The following is a 21,641-nucleotide window of genomic DNA, read 5'->3' on the forward strand; positions in this document are numbered from 1 at the left end:
CAGTAAGTTGTATAAGAATACATTCCCAAGTCCAATGTTTATGCAGGTATGGTATTCTTTTTTGTCATTATACATTGAGCACCTTGCATTAAAAGATTTTTTTGACAGAATTCTTAATAGAATGTAAAGCAATTAGGTTTCAATTAACAGAACAAGGAATGTTGGTTAAATAAAACATGAAGAACTGTAAATCTTCAGAAACTTGGTGGGTCAATGAGGTTTGCAAAAGCACAGAGCAGAAGAGGAATGGGCCTTTTTATTTTCTTCATACAATATAGGAAAATGTTGATCTTTAAGGCTCAGTAGGTGTTATGTTGAAACCTTCTCCACCTGCTGTTTTTCTAGTAAATATAACCACAATTTCATATACAGTCTGTGAACTACTTGTTAAAAGAATCTTCATTTAGCAGCACTGAGAGCATACTCATGTAAGGAAAAACTTTCACAAGACTCTCTTCTCCCTGGCAACTACATGGCCTCGTATCTTCCGCTGCTGGTTTGCTATCCTGGTATCTCCTTTCTCTGCATTTAATTTTTTTGTATCACCAAGTTATGCTTTGGAAAAGACAGATTGACTTCAGCAGACTCATTCAGTGTGGGTTTAGACATGCATATCTGAACATACCTAGATGCATGGCTGTTTTTACTCAGCTAAAGCAGTTCAATACTTTCACATTCTTTGCTATCACATAATTACATGCTCTAATATGTATTTGCAAAAGACTTGGAGTTATGTGTGGAAAACGCTTGCCTGAACACTTTGTAGCTGAAAAAAAAGTAATTTGATACCTATGCAAAGCACTAAGCAGTTAGCTCCTTCAGAAACGCTATGCAACTCACACTATTCAAATTGCTGTGATGGAATTTTCTCCAACCTGACATTAGATAGCCAATGAAAAATGTGAGTAAGTAAGCCTTAAAATTATATTTACCTGATTCTCTTGTTCGAACATGGGTCCATTCACTAGACACTGATCCTCCTTCATTTGAAGCAACCACCCTATAAAGGTATTCTTCAAAGAGCATAGGTATGTATAGAGAGGGGAAAAAACAAAACCAAAACAAAACACTGAGCACAGTAATACATCAATACATAATGAAATAAAAATTATGTATTTCATTTGAGGACCTAACATGTTACCTGTAAATGGTTGTAGACCACTCTCATAAACACTCTGCTCTTTTCCTCGGTATACTAGAATGGAGTCATTTCCCCTGCAGTTAACAGCGCTGTCAGTTGATAGGCATCCATCCAGATTGACTCTGACAGCACTGCTGGACACAGATGCCAAGTTAACGACAGCACCTCGTGTAAATTTAACATCCTTCATGCAACCACCGAAACCTAGCAAACAGTAAGGGATTAGTATCACATAAAGAGCTCCGGTCATTAATTAAGAATCAGTTTTGTTCCTTTCAATTCTATATTTTCAGCATTAAAGACTGTAATGTGAATATGTTATCTTCCAACATGACATTTAGTCCAAGATACTAAGCTGGTAAAAATTCCCAGTATTCTGCTGTTGAGTTCCTGCCTTACTGAACTGCACTTTTATTGTCATCCATTCCATTCCACAAGGAAATAGCTTTCTGTTTTCTATTCTGTTTTCTGTATTCCGTCTTACAAAATTATTACCATAAAAGTGATTCTGAATTTGAAAATCAGCTTTCTGATGCTTGCTAGTATTTTGTTAATATACACTCTTCTTCAAACTAAGAAGAACACATAGATTAAATATATAATTAACTCCAGGAGATCACAGAATTATCAGTTTATCCTCATGGGGATATAACTGGTAGGCTATTTGCAGACATAATCTAGAAACAACCCCAAACTCTTCATTTGCAAGAAAAAAAATGAATAAAGTAACCCCATTGTATATTTATTTCCACATATACATATTCCTCTGTGTGTATAACATTAGTATTAACATTAAAACTGTTTAATTAGTTGCAGATACACACCACTATGAAACTGCAGAATGCAGTCATTCAAGTTTCTCTATATTTCTAATAGTTAATTTACAAAGAAATAAATACATGGATACAAAATAGTTCTTTAGATGAGTATAGTAATCAGTGTTCAATGTTAAATGCAATATAAACATAAAGTGTAAACCCAAACTGAAGACCTCAGTACATAAAGAATTAAATTTGTAAATTAAAAATCAGCCTCTCATGGATTTGTGCTTTTTTTCTTAACTTTAGGAAAACATTGATGGACTTCTACTGCCTTTATCACTGCAAGGTGGCAGGCCAGAGTAGTATTTGTACTTATCCATCCCATCTTGGAGTCTATTATCTATACATCATGCAAAAAAGAAAGAGGCATTGAAGGTAGACATCTATTTTGAATCACCCTCTAAAACACCTTCTCCCTCCACAACACTAGAAATTTAGACAGACTCCTCTTTAGAATGAATGCATCCTAATTTAGGTTCAACTCATACTCCACAGTGAGCTGCTCATTTCTTAGTCTGTGGCAGAAGAAAGAATTAGTCTTGGTTTGCGCAGGCATCTTAATCATTACACAAAATTAACAGTTGCTTAATTTGCAATGAGATGCATACTGTATAATCCATTATAACATTTTTAGTATCTCTTTAGCTGCCTTTAGCATTATTTGAAGATTTCTGACTGACATCAGCCTAATACTCTTGCTTACTTTCAGGTAGCTGCAGAATGGGTAACACAGCACAAATTTGCAAAAATGTTCCTGCCAACTCCCCTCCACCTTGGCCTCTCTGAAGGGCATGCAATGGGTCATGCAGAGGCCCACAGATTCTTGAAATCTCTCAAAATAAAACTTTAATTGATATGGAGGTAGAGTGGAGGAAGAATGATATTTAGCCTTTATTTACTGTGAGCAAAATTACATTCCTTTATTCAAAATTAATTAACAAGCAGTCATTAGTTGAGAAAACCTTTTCTAAGTACTTACTAAGCTGGGGAGGTTTCCATATTTTATTATAATACTGTTACATCATTATAGTCCTATAAAAACCCAAAACAAAACCCAACAATGTTTGTTTCAAAGCTGTAATGCCCAGTCTTACTCATCTAAACCTACATTTAGGAACACTCTGAACATAAATTCATAGAAGCCATCTTGGTTTGTGGCAAACTGAAGAGACTCAGTGGAAAAAAAAAAACAATGTTTGTTGATATGCCTCAATATGCACTTCAGATATTCACTTTAGATATTTTTTCCCCAGATTCTTTGTTCACAGATCTCTTTGCTGCAGGAGTTGCAAATGCATCCACTTAAAAGGCTACACCATCTGCTACAAGGCAACATGGACAGGTTATGACTGGCTAACTCTTTTGGGCCATAAATATTATGCATGCAGAACCTGGAGGAAGATTATAATATATGTGATACACACAGCCAGAAGAATACTCCAATATTTTTTAGCTATCTGTGAATGCAGTGCATGGATTTGACTCAAACTATGCTATAGCTCTGAAATCACAAGGCTTCCATGGAGCTCTGTAGAGCTTACTTGAATGTATATGTTCAGTGTGAGCTCATGCATTCAAAGCCACTTACTAGATTGGCTACTAATCACTTACATACTGTTACTTGTTTTCCCAAGCTATCTGAAAAATACATTGATTAATGAATAGCTTCATAAGGAATAAAATTTTTAAAAACCCCAAACCACACAGAAACTGTAAATAGAGCATCTGTAATAGACACTTTTTTGATTACATTTCATACAGTACATCCTTTTGTGGAGGCCATTAGTATCAGGTTGTAATTAATGCTTGTCTCTTTTCCCTAGATATTTGACCAGAACAAAGGGATTATAGTGATGGGTAAGAACATAACTGTCTCTCCTCCCCCAGTAACATGGAAAAATATCATGGTAACATAGCCAAAATCCAAATTCAGGGGTTTGCACTCATGTTTTATAGAACAGAATCAAGCATCACCTAAAACGGACTAATAGACTATCTGCAATTCTTCCATATGGTAGCATCCAGTCCCTTTACTTATGGCTGTGGTTAATGTCTACCACCAGTTCTGTATTCCAGATCTGAGTGATACAAATTGATCAAGTGAAAAAAGTTTATATGAACTGTCTTTCTCTGATGTAGATTTGAGATCTTTTGGGTGGGCATCTTAGATTATCATTTGCTAATCTGCAGTTTGCCTCCTGCGAATTAGATCACTTCAGATATCACTGGGTTGGAAGAATTTTTACAGTACTACAAAAGGATCAGAACTAAGTAAAGCTAGATGTGTAGGGATAACTGGGGTAGTGGGAGAAATCCTGTTATAGTTTCATAGTTTCATTCAGGGTTGGAAGGGACCACAAGGATCATCTAGTTCCAAACCCCCTGCCATGGGCAGGGACACCCCACACTAGATCAGGCTGGCCAGAGCCTCATCCAGCCTGCTCTTAAACACCCCCAGGGACGGGGCCTCGACCACCACCCTGGACAACCCATTCCAGGGTCTCACCACTCTCATGGTGAAGAACCACCTCCTCACATCTAGCCTGAATCTCCCCACCTCCAGCTTCGTTCCATTCCCCCTAGTCCTATCACTACCTGAGATCCTGAGAAGTCCTCCCCCAGCATTCCTGTAGGCCCCCTTCAGATACTGGAAGGCCACAATTAGGTCACCTCGGAGCCTTCTCTTCTGCAGACTGAACAGCCCCAACTCCTTCAGTCTGTCCTCATAGGAGAGGTGCTCCAGCCCTCTGATCATCCTTGTGGCCCTTCTCTGGACACCTTCCAGCACCTCCACATGCCTCTTGTAATAGGGGCTGCAGAACTGGACACAGTACTCCAGGTGGGGTCTCACCAGGGCTGAGTAGAGGGGGAGGATCACCTCCCTCGACCTGCTAGCCACACTTCTCCTGATGCAGCCCAGGATCTGATTGGCTTACATACTCATGAGGTTACACTACCAGAAACAGAATGTCCACCTTATGCGGGATGTGTTATATAAGAAAATGTGTCCTCCTTGGTGTCATCTTACCTTGTTCAAGCCCCAGCTCTTTATAAAAATTCTGAATCTCAGGTGGGATTCCTCCTATGTAGACAGGTGAGTTTACTCTCAGCTGCTGAATATGGGGTTCTAGTGTCTGCTCTCTCAGTTCATTCATACTGGCTGAAACTATGGAGCCCTCCTTGTTCACCGAGACTTTGTTCCACTTTCCGTCACAGTAAGACAGTCCTAACCAGACATCCACGTGCGTGAAGACGTCGCCAGTTTTTAAAAAGATGTTTAATATTCCACTTTTCAGCACAACCTATATATTTTAAAAGAGAAAAAAAAATAAAATATTTTGAAAGACACATCACCTTACAAGAGTTAATTTAAAAAAAAATAATGAAAAGGAGTCAATGAACAAGCCCAATGAATAAGACATTTTTGTCTTAAGGAAAGCATAAGTTAAAATAAAATTGTTCACACAAAACATGTCAAACACAGTGTATCAGTTAATTCATAATGCAGAAAAACATAATCTGATTTTTTGACAACTGACTTTGCTACTAATGTAACAAAGTAAAATGCAAATGCAATAAACCAGGATTGGTTTACCTTTTTTTGTAACTATTATTTTCTTTTTGAGAATGAGAAAACAGGATTTTATCTATCAATTCATTTAAGAACATAACAAGATAGTACAGAAATGAAATGTCAGACCTGATTAAGGTCTTTTTAATTGGCTGGTGAACTTGATTTCAAACTTTTCCAGCATGTGATGATTCTGTATTTCATCTTTATTCCTCTAAATCTTGTCAGAAAATACAATAGTTTTTTTTCTATATTTGCTTTTCCAGATTAATGTATTAATTCTCCAGTAGAAATACATTTTACTTCAATTTTCACTGCAAAAGGTTCCAAATGCTTTACTGCAAGACTCTTTATCCTAACTGAATGGAAGGCAAGTGGGCTGAGATTGTAAATTGGCAGGTATAGAGCACTAAATATGTCGGTGATGAGCTAGTGGTTGAAAAATATGGACACATTCACAAAAAGGCATTACTGTTTCCACACCAAAACTATACATTTAATATAAATGCTTATCACCACTACTGACAAACTGACATATTTAGGTTACTGATAATAATAGTCTAGTATTTGCAATTGGATTTATATTTCTTTACAGGCACCCCAGATGAAGAAAGAACTCAGTACTTGAGATGTCATGGGTAATACAGCTTCTGTCCCACAGTGACTTTCTGCTCATGAGACAGGTGGACTTTGTTTATTTCTTTGGAACCATAACTTCCCCTGTTTCCATAAGCTTAGAACTCTTCACAGCTAAAGACTCTGCAAAGTAAGTCAAAGACAGATCATGGCAACAATGTCAATGGGTATAGCTTGAAGAAGCAGTCCAAGGGGCAAATCACTATTTTTCTTCACTGATGAGAATTAAGAATGGGCTAGTGTGAAGAAAGCATTTCAGATGCATGTCTACGGTAGCATGCTAGCAAGACGTGAAGGATGGAGAGAGGGCACGGTGTTTGACATGGGGTCACTACTTGGCACATCCCTCTTCCAATTTACTCATCTTGACATAGACTTAAAGCAGGCAGAGAATGACGCTCATGCCTTTTGTGATGACCTGGAGTGACACTGAGGATGCCCAAGTGCAGCTGAAGATAGAAGACCACTGTTCCCATTGAACTGTTCTGCATACATCTAATATTGTCACTGGTTCAGAAAAACAACAGATAAATTATTAGCTTTGGATAAAATTCTGAGACCACTGTATTTAAAAATGTTTGCTTGTTAATCAGTCTTCAGAAAACATATTATTTACTTTAAACCAAAAATGTGAAGTTCATTGTATTGTTCTGCAAGAAATCTTAGTTGTCAACAGAACAAGAGCATTATATCACAGCTCTAAAGCTGAGCAGGTTCTCAGTTTAATGCTTAACAGCATACTTGCTTTTCAGAATTTGGGGTACAAATATTAAGCACCACTGCAAAATTTTATTAATACTGTTCTCTGTGCACACAATTCTTATTTTGACATATCTCAGCATGTAAGGTTGGAATTAGGAAAGCCGAAGTATAGCCTGTATCTAGAAAAGGACACGAGGGTCAAGAAGAGCTTCTACAGGCACGTTGGCAGGTTGTGGCATCTCTCAGAGACTGATATGGGGACTGATTCTGATTTACCTAGGTAAGCAGACAGGGTGTTGTCTCAGCAAGTTAGCAATTGTGAACAAAAGGGACTGCCACTGCTACTACAGACATAGAAAGTAGCTTTGAAGAAAAGGAGAGAGGTTCAGAAATGGATTACAAATTGAGCACTGAGCCGCATTAGAAATAAGGTAAGCATTGGGTCCAAGGAGATGATTCTTCCCTTCTATTCATCACATATAAGACAATATCTGGGCTACCATATCCAACTGTGGATGCTCCAGTATATGAAAGATATAGGCACACTGGAGTGAATCCAGTGGAGAGCTGCCAGGTTGGTCAGGGATTGGAATACCTAACATATGAGTCAAAACTGAGAGAACAGGGTTTGTTCAGTTGAAGGAGTAAGCAGGAAGGTAATTTAATTCTTCAGCTACCTCATGGGAGGATATAGAGAAGACAGACACAGACTCTTCTCAGCCGTGCACAGTGAAAGGATGAGAGGTAAAAGATGAATTGTAACAAGAAAAACCAGTTAGATATGAGAAATTTTAGAAGTTTGTATAATGAGGATGGATCAAAGATTGGAAGATGCTGCAGAATTTGAGAAGCTGTGGATTATCCATCTGTAGAGAAATAAACAGTACTCAAAAAAAAAAATAATGCCTGAAGCAACCTTATCTAGCTAAACCTGCCCTGTTTTTAGTACAGATTTGGAATAAATTACTTCAACATGTCCCTTCAACCTTAATTATTTAGCACTTCTGTATTTTCCTTCTCTGCAGAGACCTGTCCCTACCTCACTCAATCTGTTTATAAATATGATTTTGAAGATGAAAGTAATATCCAGTCATAGCTTCAAGAAACAAAACACAGGTATGATAAGAGCTGAATGAAACTTTGTTAAACCTGCCATTCAAAATTATCTCAACAAGACTGATTATGGCTTCACCCCTTTGAACTGGGAAGTCATCCTGAGATTCAGAGGTATCAGCAGACATAATTGACAGACTTGAAAAAAATTTGTCAATGACAGTCAGAATGAAAAAAATTACATGGTACTGATGTTAAACCAGTCCTTTCCAGCTCAAGGTTAAAGATGTTCTGTACTGGTACCAGCCCTGTTTAGACTGTTGAGCTGGAGGGCAGAGGCCCAAACACATACTTCTCAGTATCCTCCTGATAATTGGTCAGTCTTTAACAGAAAGAGAATAGGAATATCTTCTTCAGACCAGAGAAAAATCACTTGTGACCAGTCAGAATATCACCTTCACAAGTCCCACATGAGTAACAGTCACTTCTTTGCTAATGAAAAAATTTTGAGTCCCCAATACCCTTATTTCACATCCCACCTCAGCTCTGTAACAGGTAACGTTTTCATCTGGGACACTAGTTTTTTTACTTCAGGCAGCTAATTAAGTACAGTTATTTTGAAAACATTCTTGCTGGAATTCTTTGCAGAAGCAAATCAGCTCTTGAATTCAACATCAGCTTCACTGGCTACAACGTCACTTAAGCCGGTGCCACGGTTGCACATAAGATTGTCAGTGCTTAGGCTTTGACTGCTGTTGTGTAGTGGTCAGCATCAAAACAGTAATGCAATCTCTACCAGCAGTCACAGTACACTCTTTGTATCACAAACTCATGACAAAACACATGCCAGAGTGAGAGCTAGTGATTTGTTCTAGTTTGTCTCATAATCATTGTGCGAAGATTATCAGATTGATATCCCTAGCTCAAGTTAATTCTGGAAGACATGGAAGAAGAAACTTCTATACATAACACTTTAAATTTAATCATAACAGCTTTTAATTTTATTTTGGACAGAAAAGAAAAGTCTTTGGCTATTTGGTAGCAGGACAGCCATGGGTCTAGTTCAGTCGTTCCAAAATTATTATAAAGCTCATAAGACAGCTGTGCCCTATGCAAAGGGAAGGGTCAGGGAACACCATCTTACACCGGCACTCAGTATAAGTGGTATAGCTTCTAATCTGTTTTGCAGTGCAAGTGTCTCCTGACCAAAGCTCCTAACAAAGACATCGTAGCTCATGCGCAACATGCTACACACCTCATTTTCACTTTCTATTAACCTCTTTTTTTTTTTTGAGCTCAAGTGTACGGAAAAACCTTCTATCATCATTATGTACATGTAGAACACAAAGCTGCAAGGGCTGGAAAAGCATGCAGAAATACTATCTAAAATTATGCATCTTAAGGCTATAGAGATGTTCAGGTCAGGAGTAAAGTGAGATTGCAAAACAATTTTCTTAGGATTGGTCCTTAAGTAAAGTAAGACCACAGTTTTCAGCACTAGAAATACTTTAAACATAAAACTGTCAAAACTCTGGAAGAAGGAGGAAAGTGTTTTGTCTAACTCCTTTGTGGTTTGGACTGCATTTTAAACTTAGTAAGTCAGAAACTATTTTCGCATATTGGTTAGCCTTTCACAGAGCAATAAAAGGAAACAAGGATCACATACCACAAGAATCTCCAGAAGAACCAAAGCCACATGTTTGTCCCTGTGAATATTGCTCACATAAGTAGTGCTCCTGTACTGTGAATTACACACAAATTCTTTTTAAGGTGTGACAATTGTGTGCATATAGTGTCTTATGCTATGAGCTCACAATCTTAGTCATTACTTGAGGGTAAAACTAAATAACAGGTAATTTAGCAAGACTTGCTATTGGAACTCATCATAATCTTAAAGGCTGCCTGAAAAAGAGGAAGCAATCAGGGGTAGCAGAATTCAAAATCCAGGAAAAAATTATCTGCTGGAAGAACCAGTAATATAAAAAAATAAATATACAATAAGTTATAGCTGACCTGAAAAGGATAAAAATATATTCACATGTTTTCAGTCACAAGTATAAAAGAAAGTGTATGTTATGTATAATGCCAAGCAATAAAACAGGTTGTGACATGACAGCCATTAGCAAAACAGCTGCATTATAATAAATGTTAAAAATCATTAAACTCAATAAAAGTGTATGAAAGTTACGAAGAGGAACAACACCCTCAGAAATTTCTACATGTAAAGGACTGCTTCTTGGACCACCTAAAAGTTACATTGCTTTCAATGTAATACCTACTGGTTGAAGAACACTGTAACTAGACTTGACTAAGCAATGGCGACCAGTCTAATGTCATGCAAAATCCTTGGGGAAAGAAAGATATGAAAGCCCACAGCCATGTAATTAATATTTTAAATAAATAAATAAATAAATAACTGCAACAAACATTCAGCTTTAAACAAAATCCTGGAAAAGATAGAAGCACAAGTACATCTGAACATAAACCAGTATTATTTAGCAGATGCCAAATAAAAGGTTCACAGGCATCATCTCACAATTTTGCCTAATACAGGATTTCTACATTTCCTCTACAGTGATAGGGATGAGGTGGGATTAAGCTGCACCATTAATTTCTGCCTATATGACAATCCTTACACTTCAAATAAAAGAGAAGAAATCACATTGATTATAAAAAAATACTTACACCTGAAAGAGTAAGCTTCATTAGGGTTATGGACAATCTCCATCATGAGCTTTCTGATTTAGCATTTAATTGTTTTTGTTTTAGCATGAGAACTGGGAAATTGGGTAACTCTGTACTTTCCCCACAATGTCTTTCACAATGTCTTTCACTTTTTGAATCCAGCAAAGAGACTAAATCTTCTTCTCATATAGTTGATATCTTTCTTATTTAGGATATAAATAATGCAGGTTACTTATTCTGAGTATGTGGTAGAGCCTTTTTTGCTCCCCTTATACTTTGCTGTGCACAGCATTTTAAATTAAGTAAAGCACAAAAATAACTTACTGTTTGAAATTTCTTTAAATACTGGGTACATCTTAGTAGACACAACTCACAGTCCATATCTCAATATAGTTATTAGTATTTCTGAACTTACAGCAAGATAATCTGGGCCATCTTTATTATAAACAAACAAAAGCAATCCATTCAGTTGGTCTGTTCTAAATTTGAATGAGACTTCAAAATCCAGTCCACCACTGAAAACATCTGAATGCAGTTCCAGAAACCCTGAAAAGAGAGTAAATACATGAACAAGTTAAATTGAATACATAAATAAACAGGTTCAAGAAGCTAAAAGCAAAAATCTAGGTACTATTTTTAACTGCAACATTAAGAACTCGGAGGTATCAAGATTAAAGTCTACAACTTTATCACTCAGCCTTGTAAAGGACAGTTATCCATAACGTAGTGCAACAAATCAAACTGATGCAATGTCCTAAATGTTGCTACACAGTTTTGTTGTTGTTTTGTTTCGTTGATGGTGGGTTTGTTGTTGTTTCTGATTCTATGCACCTGTGTTCCTTCAAAAGTGCAACTTTAACTTTTACAAACCTGAAATTGTGCCAGGGGAGGTTTAGATGGGATATTAGGGGAAATTTCTTTACAGAAAGAGGGGCCAGCCATTGAAATAAGTTGCTGAGGGAGGTGGTGGAGTCACAGTCCCTGGAGCTGTTCAAGAAACATGTGGACATGGCACTTCAGGACATTGTTTAATGGCCATGGTGATCTTAGGTTGACAGTTGACCTGATGATCTTAGAAATCTTTGTCAGCTAATACAATTCTATGATTCTGTATCAGCTCTGCATTCAGCTATAGGAGCAGCACAAGTCTATGAATGTAATTCTTCTTCCATTCAAAACCAACCCTTCACAACTGCTTTGAAAAGCAGATCATTGCAATGCTTTTGGTCACTTCTTATATATCAAGAATATACTTGGCTAGTGCCAAGTACAGCAAACTACCTTTGCCAAGAAAATGTGCTCCTTCTGAGAGGACGATAGGGCACCCTTCCCAAATATGATAGACATTGTTTTCCTCTTCAGCATCCTGCCAGTTCAAAGATTCCCATTTTTCATCAGGAGTATGCACTTTTTTAAAAGATATGTCACTGAGACACCCCACAAATCCTTTCTGGACTATCATCTTCATCCCTGAAAAAAAAACGGTAAATAATTAAATGTTTTTTTTAGGCAATCATTTGCAACTAAAGACAGGGATTAATTTACATGTTTTATAAATCCTCACACTATCATTTATCTCCATGTTTGCATCGATAACCAGCTATCAGTCACTCATAAAGCTCATCACCTAGCTAAATCCAGATTTCTAAATGGATATAGTCACTAAAGGCAGCAGCTACTGCTATGCAGCTTCAAAATACTAAACCTTTTGAGACTGTGTATACAGGTACTTTCAAATCAACAGACTAAATTTACTCCATGAAGATTCCAAGGAATGTTTTCAAGTTGACCTTGTATAAATAAAACTATAAATGTGAAGAATGTCTGCTGAACAAGAAGAAACTGTTGCAAAAGCTAAGGCAGATGAATACATGCTTGGAAGCTTCATCAGGACGCAATTCATGCCTGCAATCTCTTTTTCATTACTGGGAACAAAAATACAAAGCAGGTTTTAGACATGCTGTTCTCTTGAATGGTATTTAGAGTCAGTTTCATTTTTATTATTTAGCAGAAGTCTTTAAGGGAGGTGTGCTGGATTTATTTATGAAACAAAGTTTTAGAACGTGTACATATTTCTGGGTTTAGTGAAGTGACACAAAGTAAAAGAGGAAGTTGTACTCTAGTGTACCTCAAATCATCAACTAGATTTCATGTCCTTTGTGGTAATGGAAGTACAAGCACTATGGACAATTTGGCTTTCAGGTTAAAATTAAAACAACTGAAGGCTGGATATGTATCCACTGAGAGCAGCTGATTGTATAACAGTTTTGTATGGAGTCCCCTTTCTGCTGTCTAGTAGTAGAATACACCAAGTTTATATATGAACCCATGTGTTGATTAACTCTTCTGGAAGTCAGATACAATCCAGTCCCACATAAATACAGCTGTAGAATACAAATATATTCATCTGCCTCTGATTTCCATGCAACGATTCCTGAAAGTTCCAAACCCACACCAAAAGAAGAGAGCATGTTGCATCCCTGTATGCAGGTGGGGCACATAACCCTGTGGTTAAGCTAATAAAAACACTGGGAAATAATTTGGCAGTACAGAAAGTAAAACATTCTTGCAAGTTTCACATGCATACCAGCTCTGTGTATAAAATTAACTGAAATGTATACAGACTTCACATACTGCTTTACTGCTGATGAAATCAGTTATATTTCAATCTATCCCAGAAGAAAAAAAATCTAGAATCTGTACAGACTTATTGTTTATTTAAGAAATGTATATAAATAATTATGCAACTTAAGTACTACAATCATGTTTCTGACACAAAACCAATACAGCCTGCAGTACTGCAAAGGCAGTTGACTCAGAGTAACTGTATAGGATTTGCCACATTGTACAAACCACAACCATACTCACCTACATCCTTTCTTACTATAGTATAACCTTGCGGAAGTCCTCCAACAAAAACTCCTGTGTTGTCTCCAATAATGGTACTGCCACTAGTTGCTGAGGAAGAACCTAAACAAAACAGGTTACTGTTCTTATTTTCAATGTTTTCAACAGATTTTTCAACTGAATAACAGAATACTGACATTAAAGAGAAGAGGTTAACGTCACACAATATCCTAATAGTTGCCAGTACATATCCTGGAAATAGTTACCAATCTATTTTACAAAACAATAGTAATACAATCACTGAGTCACAAGCATATTTAGTGTGAAATTACCAAAGATTCAAAGAGAACACATACTTCAGATGCACAGACAAAAACGTAGTGATGTTGTCATAAAAGTGAATGTTGTTTTTGCTGTATAGAGAAATACAGGCAGTAGAAAAGCAAGGAAGTGAGCAACACATAGAGTAATACCAATAAAAATTTTAAAAGGGAAAATGGAACTGGATTCATTACCGGTGTACTGTCCATCTACTGTGATATTGCCCAGTGCTTGTATTCTTGTAGCGATTATTTGGTGCCAGCTGTTATCATTGTACTCTTTTCCACCATCATTCGTTGGAGTGACTGCTACTGCAGATCCCTTTTTGTGAACCAAAAAACATAACTTAGAATATTACGAAGGTAAGGTTTAGCATTACATGTGGTATATAACACATGAGAATAAAGACAAAAGTTCTCTGACTTTTTGGTTTGGAATACAGAATGATGTTTAGGACTGATTTCCCACTAAATTAACCTTTTCAAAGAATAAATGAGGGATCAAGGATCCACTTCAGTTATTATTACAAATAGAAAACCCTGTGTAGTTTCTCTGATAAAAAAAGAGGATAAAGCACAAATTACTGAGGGTAAAGTCACTCAGATTTTTTACTTTTTTCTTATATGAAGTCTTTGTTTAACTACTTAATGGATTGCTTAGGTTGTGGAGCTGCATGGCCATGATTCAATGGGCCATCCACAGAAAGCAAGTGCATATCAAGATTGTTGATTGCAGCATCTGTTTTGGTTTGCTGGGTTGTTTGGTTTTTTTTCAAATCTTCTAGTGCTCTTTCTGGCTCAAGGGCCTTGGAGTTATACATGGAAGAAAACCTGTTGATAAAACAACCACCTATTGTGATAGTTAAATAAAAACAAAATCATGTTAAAATTTAGTATTGTGCATTCAGTGATGTGTCTCCATTAGAAATTGCTTGTCAGCATAAGATTTATAAACGCAGCGTACATTTCACAGTACATTTTGAGTTAGAGACTGTCACTGTGTAGCTTGTGTATGAAAATATACAGGATGTGCACACATGTATACAATTACAGAGAAAACATAATTTCCCACGAATATTTACAGTGTGTTTCCTACTCCATTCAGGCAACATCTTGCTACTGAGGCAGTTTGCACAGCAGCCCTCTGTCCCATGACAACAATACAAAGCTATATATTCTTACATACTAAGGTGTACTTTTTCATATACTATTTTTTATTGTCTTCTTTCCTATTTCAACATTTTAATATTTTACAAACACACATTTCATTATCGTAGTTTAATAATTAAAACCAGAACTGGTGTCATGCCCAATTAATGTGCCCTGGTAGCATGCCCATTAGTTTTTCCATTAGTGAATTCAACAATACTAATGGGATTACTAGCATGGGATGCTAATTGGGCGTGACATAAGAAACTGGCTTACTTCTTAGCATACTCTTGCTAATGATGAAATTAATGAGCATTTTATTAAATGCTGTCTCATCAAAGTGTACTTAGTTAGCGTTAAAATTGTTACAAACGATGCTGCATTCTGAAGATCAGGTGCCTGAATAAGTGGTTCTTCATATTATGTTTGGAAACAGTTTAGAGCATTAACAGTTCTGTACATCAGAAACCACATTTATCTGTAGCAAATTCAACCTGGGACCACACAGGAATATGTGCTAACCTGTGCTTAAATTCAGGGGGAAATAAAAATAACAAATAAATAAACACAGTGCTCAAGATTCAGCATGCACTGTACTGGAGACCTCTGCATGCCATTTTATGCAGAACTACTTGAGTGACTTGTGAAATGGCTTGCTATACGTTTTGCAAATCACACATCAAAATCTGGATTGGTTTGCTGAGCTATGCAATAAGTCTTTATTTTTAGTAGCTCTCAGTAATAGCTAAGTAAATATGAATCTCTGTGGCTCTTCATGATAATGATTACACTCATGAAAATATGTAGAAATATTACAAATACAGATCCTCTACAGAACTGTCTAAATGCCAAAGTCTAAGTGTAACTACAGTTCTCCCAGTCAAGTTCTTTAAATGCTCAAAGTCCTAAATAGAATCACAGCATGACTTAGGTTGGAAGGGACCTTAGAAATCATCTACTCCAACCTCCCTGACACAGGCAGTGATGCCTCACAACTAGACTTGGTTGCTCAAGGCCTCATCCAACCTGGCCTTTAATACTTCCAAGGAGGATGCATTCACAACCTCTCTAGACAACCTCTTCCAGAATCTCACCACTCTTGTACTGAAGTTTCCTAAGACCCAGTCTAAACCTATTCTCCCTCAGCTTAAAACCACTTCACTTTGTCCTATCACTAGATACCCTTATGAAAAATCTCTCTCCAGCTTTCCTGTAAATTTTCTTCAGGTACTGTAAGGCAGCTCTAAGTACTGCTGTTTTGCCAACACTAAGCAGCAGGGTATAGTCAGGATTCACAGGCAGGTGTTCTCCAGCTTCCTTTTTTGGGGAGTTACATCTCATCCTCAAGGCTGTGCCTTCTACTTCATCCTCTGCATAAATGCAGGCAACAATAAAAGTATTGAGTACTCCCCCTAAAAAGTTTAGTAAATGGATCATATTCTAAAATGGAAGAGTTGGATTCAATTCCCTCCATATTGTAAGAATCCTGATACTCTATCCTCAGAGGACTGTACTAGTCACTAAGGAAAACGATGCTCCAGACTGGCCTTAAATTTCCACTGTTAGTGATTTCACTTTACATAAAGTATTCAGTGCTTCCCCAGGAAAAGATAGAACAAATGACCTGTAGCCCCTGGAATATAACCCTAATTTTAGCTAGAGTCAGTTGTGTAATTCAGGGGTGGGTTTAAAGGCATTATGATGAGAAGACACTCCACAAACAGTTGAAGTTTTGCAGACACAGTGAGTTTGAAGGAAGGTCTACAGAACAGACTGATATGCAGACAAGACTGAGGAATGAATCTGTTAGTGAAAACACCTCATGCTCCCTGGACCATGAGTAGAAATCCACAAAGAATGACAGTTAAGAAATAAGGAAGGAAAAACAAGCAGGTAGATAACATAGAAGGGTGAGAAAAGACCTTGTCAGAAAAATGGTGGTCAATATAAAGTTAAGAGAATAATGAATGGACAGGAAGAAAAGGATTTGAAATTAACACTATGAGAAGGAACAAGTTAAGCTGATGATGACTCCCCGCTAAAAAGACTTTGCTGAACTATCCCCATAGCAGATACAAGAGGCATCATGCTGCTGACCATGAGCAAAGATATACATAAGAATCCTGAAAGGGTCTAAGGGTAAAAAGAATTAACCTGTGACAGGAAACAGCTGAAAGGGAGCACAGAGTATTACATCATGCTGCTCTGGATGAAAAGTGGCAGAGATACAATTGTCATCAAAAAGAATTTTTGCCATTTTTAACGAAAGAGCACAGAGAAAGGGCCATAAATGCTTATCATATGTGTCAAGGCCACAATTAACAACTATAATATGCTTAACACAATTAGGAAATCACATAATGTCAATAAGTAGTAGTCAAAGCATTTGAACACTAAGGCAAACTGTGATGGACAAATGAAGGAATAGGAATTGCTGCTACAGAACATGATTCCTGAAGTTATAGGACAGGAATAGCTAATAATAGCAAAAAGAAATAAATTGCATAGAGAACAAAGAAACAAAGGTTAAGATAGTAAAATAGGACAGCATTTTAAGGATACAGAAGACTGGAAGATTTTGATACTTACAGATTTTGAAAAGGATACTACAAGAAGTATATTGATGTAGGCCACTGTAATGTACACAGGAATCTGCACAGGATTCTGATCCATGTTATTAATGAAAAATTAGAAAGCATTAGCTTTCAAGATAGCTTTCAGGCTAGTAAATCAACTGTTAAGACCTGCACTATTCCTGAAAGTCTTGAATTGCAGATTTATTTTTAATATATGCTGTCACTAAATCAGCAAAATATATTATTTCAGGATTCATAAGAACAGGGAAAGATATGGAAGTGATGATTCTAAAAATCAGTATGGGACAGAGATGCCGGTTCAAATGAAATGGAAAAATTAGGATATTTATGAACAAGTAATTTGTTAAAATTCAAAATAGTAACTACTGAAAATATTAGCTGAGTGGAGAAGCTTTAGGGACTGAATATAGATGAGGCTTGCATTTTTTACAGTTAAAACTAAGGCATAAAATGGACGGGGGGAGGGAACAAAACCAAAAATCATAGAATCCATAAGGTTGGAAAAGACCAGAGATCATCCAGTCCAACCTGTCACCCAACACCTCATGACTAACTAAACCATGGCTCCAAGTGCCACAGCCAATCCTTTTTTTACACCTTCAGGGATGGTGACTCCACCACCTCCCTGGGCAGCTCACCTTTGGTACTTTATGCTGTAGTGGTGTATGGTGGTGCTGACAAAAAACAACAACAAACAAAATCCTTAGAAAACAAAACAATTAAAGTTAGAAATTGTGAAAAAACAACAAAACACCACCACAACAACAACAAAACACCACCACAACAACAACAAAAATAACCAAACAAAAATAAGATAAAATCTTTAGTGTTTGTTTTTTTCAGTGTTTTTCTCTCCAAAATCTCCAGTTACCTAAGGGTTCTGAAGAGTGAGTTAACATAATGAATAACAACAACAAAAGAAACAAAAAAAATAAAGTATGCAGAGAAGAAGTAAAAGAAATATTGTAATCTTTTTATGTAGGACCCTGTCTTTTGCTGTACCTGTGGATCAAAAAGGAAGTAAGGACGCCCGCTCTTCAGTTGAAGTGCAATGTATTCTTCCTGATTCCCAGGTGATGCAGAGAAAAAAATCAAACCATCGGATTCCTGGGTTCTAAATTTCACTTTAATACCTGGGTAGAAAAGGCAAGCAGAAGGTTAATGCCATGGTTAATGGTTCTTATGAATTCTGCCAGTGCAATTATAAGCAAACAAATGTTTTATAAACAGCAGTAAAGTGGCAAATCAAAATCCTGGATTTTTTTTTACCTAAAACCCCTGCCAGGAGAAATTTTACTAGTCCAGACTGAATTAGCCTTTGAGAAAAATATCTGATTTCAGAGCCCTTACTCACCCATTAATAAATATAAGGACCTGTGACTTAAGCTGTTCAGCAATTGATTTCTTTTTAAATAAATCTAATTCAAATATAATTATTGATGTCTTATATGTGGATTTTCACTTGGCCCTTATAATTTTTATTGGTGAGGTAGGAATGAGACTCCTGCATGGAAGGATTTCTATGAGGAATGGTAGGAACTTGGTTCCAAAAGATATATATAGATATATATAGATATATACACACACACACACAAATATTTATGTGCATACTTATGTATAATATGTTATAAATATGTATATCTAAATGCCTAAGGAACACCCAATAAAGAACAAGTTTTCACAAAAGTAGGAAACATTCCAAGTAATAATTGATGAACCAAGTTTAATTAAGAACTTTCCAGATCAGTATCAATAATCCTTCATTTAGCTTCTGATAAAATATTGTCCCAGCACATGAACTGTCATTCAGGTGACATACAAGGGGGAAAAGCATGTTTGCATTACTTTTCTTTTTACCACAAATAAAATATCAAATCAGCTTGTAAACATTGTACTATTGTTGTCCCATGGTATATACTCAGTAACTATTTAAGGAGACATTAATGAAACAATTCATAAATTATGTATCAAGTTTTGAGAAGTATACTTTCGAATAAACATGTTTTGGATAACCACCAATCTTTTATGACTATGATTTAGTGAGTTAATGAGTTTCTGCAAACCCACAATTATTTTATAACACTGTCCTAGAAAATGCAAATTACATGGTTCACAACAATAATCCTACAGTAATTCTAGAAGTTTTCAGACTTTATGCCAGAGCTTGTTTTCTTCTTTGGGTATTGATTAATCAGAAATCACTGGGTTTGGTCAGAGCACACAGAGCAAATTCTTCTAACATATTACATAATTCAGAAAAGGACTCTACCCCTTTAAGTTCAGGTACATTTAGAGTTTCCTATAAGGAAGCTCATACTATCTCACTCTAAGTACTTTAATCTCTCAACATTAATATTTCCTTGTATTTCTAAACACGGGTGCCACGGAGAAATCAAATATTAAGCAAACTTCAATCCCATAGATAATATTTTCATTTGAAGATTAAAAACCTCTCAAATTGGAAGAAAAAATAAAAGATTTTTCAAATCCAGGTTGGACTTCATGCTCAAAAAAAAAAAAAAAAAAACCCAAAAGAACCCCAAACAAAAACCAACAACCGACCAACCAAAAAAACATAGCCCAAAGTTCCACTCAGACTTGTAGCAACTACACGTATGTAATTTTTCTGCCTTATTGACACTGAAAACAGATCTTACTTAACCTAAACACGAAAACCTTCCTTTTGAAAATCCCTTAATGGGAAGGTTGTGAGTTCAAGGCTGCAGTGGGCAGTAGTGTCCTCCTTACTGTAGTCATGAGGTCTGTGGTGACAGGTTGGATGTGATGGTCTTTGAGGTCTCTTCCAACCTCAGGAATACTGAATACTGAAAACCACATTGCATTTGTTGAAGGGAGAAAGGGAAGATTACGCAAGAAAGTTTTGCAAGAGAGTTCTGTCTATTTCAGTATGCACTTCTAAAACTTTAACTTCATTCTTGATGTGGCAAAAATGATTGGTCTACAAGGAGTTATCATTTCTGGGGAAAAAAAAAAAAACAACAGGAAATTCTACTACAAATTAAACATTAATGTCATTCAGATAAAATCTTTAAATCCATTTCAAAGTATGGCTGCAGTTGGAGAAGCTGTCAGAACTGCTTTAATTATAAATATAGATTTTTTGCTAATTTCTGTAATTTAATTTCTTTAACTATAATGTCACTACACTAAACAATACAAGCATTGTATACAGTTAACAAGAGGGCAGGTAAAATAAATTACCAATATTATGTTTATTACTATTTTAAAGCATCCTGATCTGCAAGGATCCACAATTAGGTCACCGCGGAGCCTTCTCTCCTGAAGGAGTTGGGGCTGTTCAGTCTGCAGAAGAGAAGGCTCCGAGGTGACCTCATTGTGGCCTTCCAGTATCTGAAGGGGGCCTACAGGAAGGCTGGGGAAAGACTTCTCAGGATCTCAGGTAGTGATAGCACTACCTGATAGGATACCTGATAGGATAGGGGGAATGGAATGAAGCTGGAGGTGGGGAGATTCAGACTAGATGTGAGGAGGAGGTTCTTCACCATGAGAGTGGTGAAACCCTGGAATGTGTTGTCCAGGGAGGTGGTCGAGGCCCCGTTCCTGGGGGTGTTTAAGACCAGGCTGGATGAGGCTCTGTCCAGCCTGATCTAGTGTGGGGTGTCCCTGCCCATGGCAGGGGGGTTGGAACTAGATGATCCTTGTGGTCCCTTCCAACCCTGAATGAAAGTATGATGCTATGATACTATGATACTTAGCTTCTACTTATGAAGCAGTGGATTGTGACTAGGGTGTTATCCTAGTTTCAAGATGACCCACTCATATTGATAGAAGAATTAGGATGTGAGTGACCAACATGGTCATTCAACTGAGAAACAATACCAGCATGCAAGTCTGACTGTGCACAGAGTTTTGAGAGGTCTTTTTAGTAACAGGATGATATTAGAAGTATAAAAATACACTAGTACTATAACATCAGATGAGTCAGAACCCAGCTTTTTGTCTCAAAGAAAACCCATCTGGAGCAATGTTTATAATACCTCTTTTCCTCCTTCATTTAAGTTTAGCAAGTCTGAGAACTTCAGCAACTCAGATGCACTTCTGGAGTCTGATTATTCTGATGCAATTGAGAGTAGCTTG

At 36.8% G+C, this 21,641-nt stretch overlaps 1 protein-coding gene across 1 annotated transcript in view; it reads right to left on the minus strand.

Annotated features, from left to right (window-relative positions):
• USH2A (usherin) overlaps positions 1-21,641 on the minus strand; it is a 378,576-nt gene that overhangs the window by 226,674 nt on the left and 130,261 nt on the right. Inside the window, exons 21-28 of the mRNA XM_068153470.1 lie at positions 18,525-18,655; positions 13,972-14,098; positions 13,469-13,579; positions 11,891-12,064; positions 11,025-11,155; positions 4,991-5,264; positions 1,142-1,345; positions 933-1,013 (exon numbers count right to left, since the gene is read on the minus strand). Coding sequence (XP_068009571.1) covers positions 933-1,013; positions 1,142-1,345; positions 4,991-5,264; positions 11,025-11,155; positions 11,891-12,064; positions 13,469-13,579; positions 13,972-14,098; positions 18,525-18,655 — 1,233 coding nt within the window. The remainder of the gene's footprint in view (positions 1-932; positions 1,014-1,141; positions 1,346-4,990; positions 5,265-11,024; positions 11,156-11,890; positions 12,065-13,468; positions 13,580-13,971; positions 14,099-18,524; positions 18,656-21,641) is intronic.

The sequence above is a fragment of the Melanerpes formicivorus genome, unplaced genomic scaffold (assembly GCF_026170545.1).
Source record: "Melanerpes formicivorus ecotype bairdi unplaced genomic scaffold, bMelFor1.0.p_v2 SCAF_26, whole genome shotgun sequence".
NCBI classification, from domain to species: domain Eukaryota; kingdom Metazoa; phylum Chordata; class Aves; order Piciformes; family Picidae; genus Melanerpes; species Melanerpes formicivorus.